We start from the raw sequence: 3311 nt of genomic DNA, 5'->3' as shown, positions 1-3311 counted from the left end.
TCAAAAAGGCTCAGGTAGTGACTTGGGCTTAAGTCCTAATTTCTTAGCAAATCTCTTAGACACAAAAGAGTGTGCAGCACCACTATCAAACATTTCATAAGCATGTACTTTATGGATTAAGATGTTACCAGACACGACTTCATTGGCTTTGTCAGCCTCTTCTTGATTCATGGCGAAGACTCTGGCGTTAGGCTTGTCCTCCTTTGGTTTTCTAGGGCCTGTTCCCGTGTTTGGCCCAGTTCCTTTGTTCGGCCCTGCTGGTCGGTTGGCGGCGGTAGGACATTCTGCAATTCTGTGCCCCGATTTCCCACATCCAAAGTATACACCGTTGGTCCTTCGGCATTCCTCGGGGTGTCTGAAACCGCATTTTGGGCATGGCTTGAGTCCTTGATAGTTTGCCGTTGAGGGTTGACCTGAAGAAGGTCAGCCTGATTGATTGGGCTTTCTAAACTTCTGACCACCCTGAGAAGACTGACATTTAAGAGAGAGCTTATTCTTATTCTCTCCCTCTCTGCGGTGGATGTCGGTTTCAGCTCGGATAGCTGCGTCCATAAGATCTGCAAAATTGGCAGGCTGATAGACTGCTAAGTCCGACTGGATTTGGCTGTTCAATCCTTTCTTGAAGCTGTGCAGCTTCAACACTTCGTCCACCATAATTTTCGGAGCATATGACCCAGGGGCGTTAAATTGAGATGTATACTCCACTACTGTCATATCTGGGGCTTGAGTGAGGTTTTCAAACTCACTCAACTTCTGCAATCTGACTTCCGCCGGATAGTACTGTTTCAGAAATGTTTCTCGGAAGTTTTGCCATGTGACTGGTCCGATAGCGGTTAAGGATGGCGAGACTGCTTCCCACCACTTGGTTGCCTTGTCTTCCAAGAAAGGCACAATCACATCAACTTTGAGTGCCTCGAGAACTTCCAACAGCCTGAACTGAGTCTCTATACTCTTTAGCCAACTCTGGCCGACTTCAGGATCGGCGTCCCCTCTGAATGTCAGAAACTTGTTCTTGCGGAGGGACTTGTAATAAAATTTGATTCCATTAGGTGGTGGTGGTGGAGGTGGTTGATTGGCGTTCGAGTTTCCCAACCCTTGAAGTGTTGTCGCTACTAGAGTGGCTATGGCCGTAAGATCAGCTCAGCTTAGGTTGACGGCTGGCGGGGATCCATCCTCTTCTCCGTCAGCACGGTTGGTATTAGCATAGCGCGGGTTGCGGTTTTGTCTCGGGGGTCTGCCAGCCATTTTCTACAATCGCAAGTTCTAAGAATTTGTTGTACGAGTAGAATTTATGCAATAGATTGTGCTAAAATAAATTGAAATCCATGAAACAAATAGAACAATTTTTATTGATTTCTCAAAGTAGGAAAAAGGAACATGACTAATCTAAAGGAACAAAAGTCGTACTGAATAACATAGCAACAATGGGAAAAATAACTCCTAGTAATAAAAGAAAGGTCTCGAAGACACTCTAGTCTACTATCTCTCCACCATCGACGGCGTCTAAGGGCTCTGCCTCTATCTCTACGAGCTCCTCCTCTTCCGGCTCCTCTTCTTGATGTAGGTCTATCGTCAGCGTGAGCTGGGCATTCTCTTCTGTAAGCTATGCCATTTGCGTCTTCAACCCCTGAATCTCTGCATCCACCTCGTCCAATAGATCAATGGCATGCTGTTGGTGCTGCTCATGCTCCGTCTTCTTTTGCTTGACCTGGTTCTTCAGAGTTTCAACCTGATGGATCAGACGGTGGGTCACATTTGCAAAACTGTTCATAGCATCACATCAATTCTCCAGCTTCTTCTGTCCCCTGGCATTTTGCTGTCTCTTTTCCTCCAATTCCTTACGGTACCGCTCTATATCATCTCGCAGCTTTCCCTCTCGATACAAGCTCTGCTCTATGACCTCCCCTAGATCCATGTTGTCTCCTCTCACCAGCTCTCCCTGATAGATAGTCTTGTGTAGGTGGACTTGTATCTCCATCTTTTTTTGTGGTTAGGGTCTTAATCTATCGTCTCTTCTCGCCCAATCTGGCTCTAAGTCGCTTTATCTGGCGCGACTGGTTATCAAGGGCAAGCTGCTTCATATGAATGGCAGCTTGGGCACGAGTACGGAACTGCAGGGGATTTGATGGAGACATTTCCTGAAAAAAAAAAAGAAGAAAATGCTCAGAATAGCATACATAAGATAGAATGACAAATATCAGGGTCATATAGAGTCAAGTACATGGCAATAAAATTTTTTCGAAAATTTTATCCAAAAATGGAAAGTTTTGAGATAGGCATATGGATTCGAAGCATATGTTGAGAGGATTCCAGAACAATTTCAGAAGCATGCGGAGGACAATTTTCTTCAAAGAAAACAGATGAAAAAATCTTGCAATGTGGATTTTATTGGCCCACTTTGTTTAAAGACACCCACGAAATCTACAAGATCTGTGAAAATTGTCAAAAATTGGGTGCGATTTCAAAAAAAAAAACATGATGCCTTTGAATCCTATTATTTAAATTGAAATCTTTGATTGTTGGGGAATAGATTTTATGGGACTTTTTCCACCGTCGTTTGGATACTTGTATATTTTAGTTGCAGTTGATTATGTTTCCAAATGGATAGAGGCAATTCCATGTCGAACAAATGATCATAAAATCGTCATCAAATTTTTAAAAGAAAATATTTTAGTAGATTTGGAATTACTCGAGCCATGATAAGTGATGGGGGAACTCACTTTGTTAATAAACCATTTGCGTCATTAATGAAAAAATATGGTATTACTCACAAAGTAACTACTCCTTATCATCCTCAAACAAATGGACAAGTTGAATTAGCTAATAGGGAGATAAAGCAAATTTTGGAAAAAACTGTTAACTCAAATAGAAAAGATTGGTCTCTGCGACTTAANAGTAAAAAAGTTTTGATTTATAATTCTCGACTTCACATATTCCTAGGAAAATTACGATCAAGATGGACAGGCCCATATGTTGTAAAGCATGTGTATACTTATGGAGCTGTGGATATTGAAAATCCTAAAAATGGTGATGTTTTTAAAGTAAATGGACAAAGGCTTAAACTATTATTAAAAAATGAAATTTTTCAAGAAGAGCTTATTTTCCTTTCCGATCCTTGATTTTTTTTGTGTTGCATTTAATTTTGTTTGTTTTTATTTCAGGTTTCCTTAATCTTTTTATTTTCTCGGTTAAATGGCGGATAACGGTACTCCGTGACTCTCATAGTCGGTTTAATCAGTTTCCCATGATTGTTGATACAAAAATAAAAAAAAAATCATTTTTTTTCTTTTCAAAATGGATTAAATTCTCTC

The 3311-nt window shown here is 41.0% G+C and overlaps 1 protein-coding gene across 1 annotated transcript; it reads right to left on the bottom strand.

The window, feature by feature from the left end:
- LOC140960971 (uncharacterized) lies at positions 1-1771 on the bottom strand. The gene is made up of 4 exons (XM_073419298.1): positions 1646-1771; positions 1492-1603; positions 477-1121; positions 1-413 (listed from the first exon to the last, which is right to left on the bottom strand). Exons 1-4 carry the CDS (start codon positions 1769-1771, stop codon positions 1-3), a joined length of 1296 nt encoding a protein of 431 aa, XP_073275399.1.
- Positions 1772-3311: the final 1540 nt, after the last annotated feature.

The sequence above is a fragment of the Primulina huaijiensis genome, chromosome 16, assembly GCF_012295235.1.
Source record: "Primulina huaijiensis isolate GDHJ02 chromosome 16, ASM1229523v2, whole genome shotgun sequence".
In the NCBI taxonomy this organism is placed as follows: domain Eukaryota; kingdom Viridiplantae; phylum Streptophyta; class Magnoliopsida; order Lamiales; family Gesneriaceae; genus Primulina; species Primulina huaijiensis.
This window is presented reverse-complemented; position numbering and strand designations above follow the sequence as displayed.

Excerpts from the sequence above, each read along its gene's own strand:
- LOC140960971 (XM_073419298.1), bottom strand. The coding sequence starts at position 1,771 with ATGAACAGTTTTGCAAATGTGACCCACCGTCTGATCCATCAGGTTGAA. Across the intron at positions 1,122-1,491 it reads GCCCTTAGACGCCGTCGATG|CCACTCTAGTAGCGACAACA; the intron begins GTGGAGAGATAG and ends TTACGGCCATAG. Across the intron at positions 414-476 it reads GAATAAGCTCTCTCTTAAAT|GTCAACCCTCAACGGCAAAC; the intron begins GTCAGTCTTCTC and ends GACCTTCTTCAG.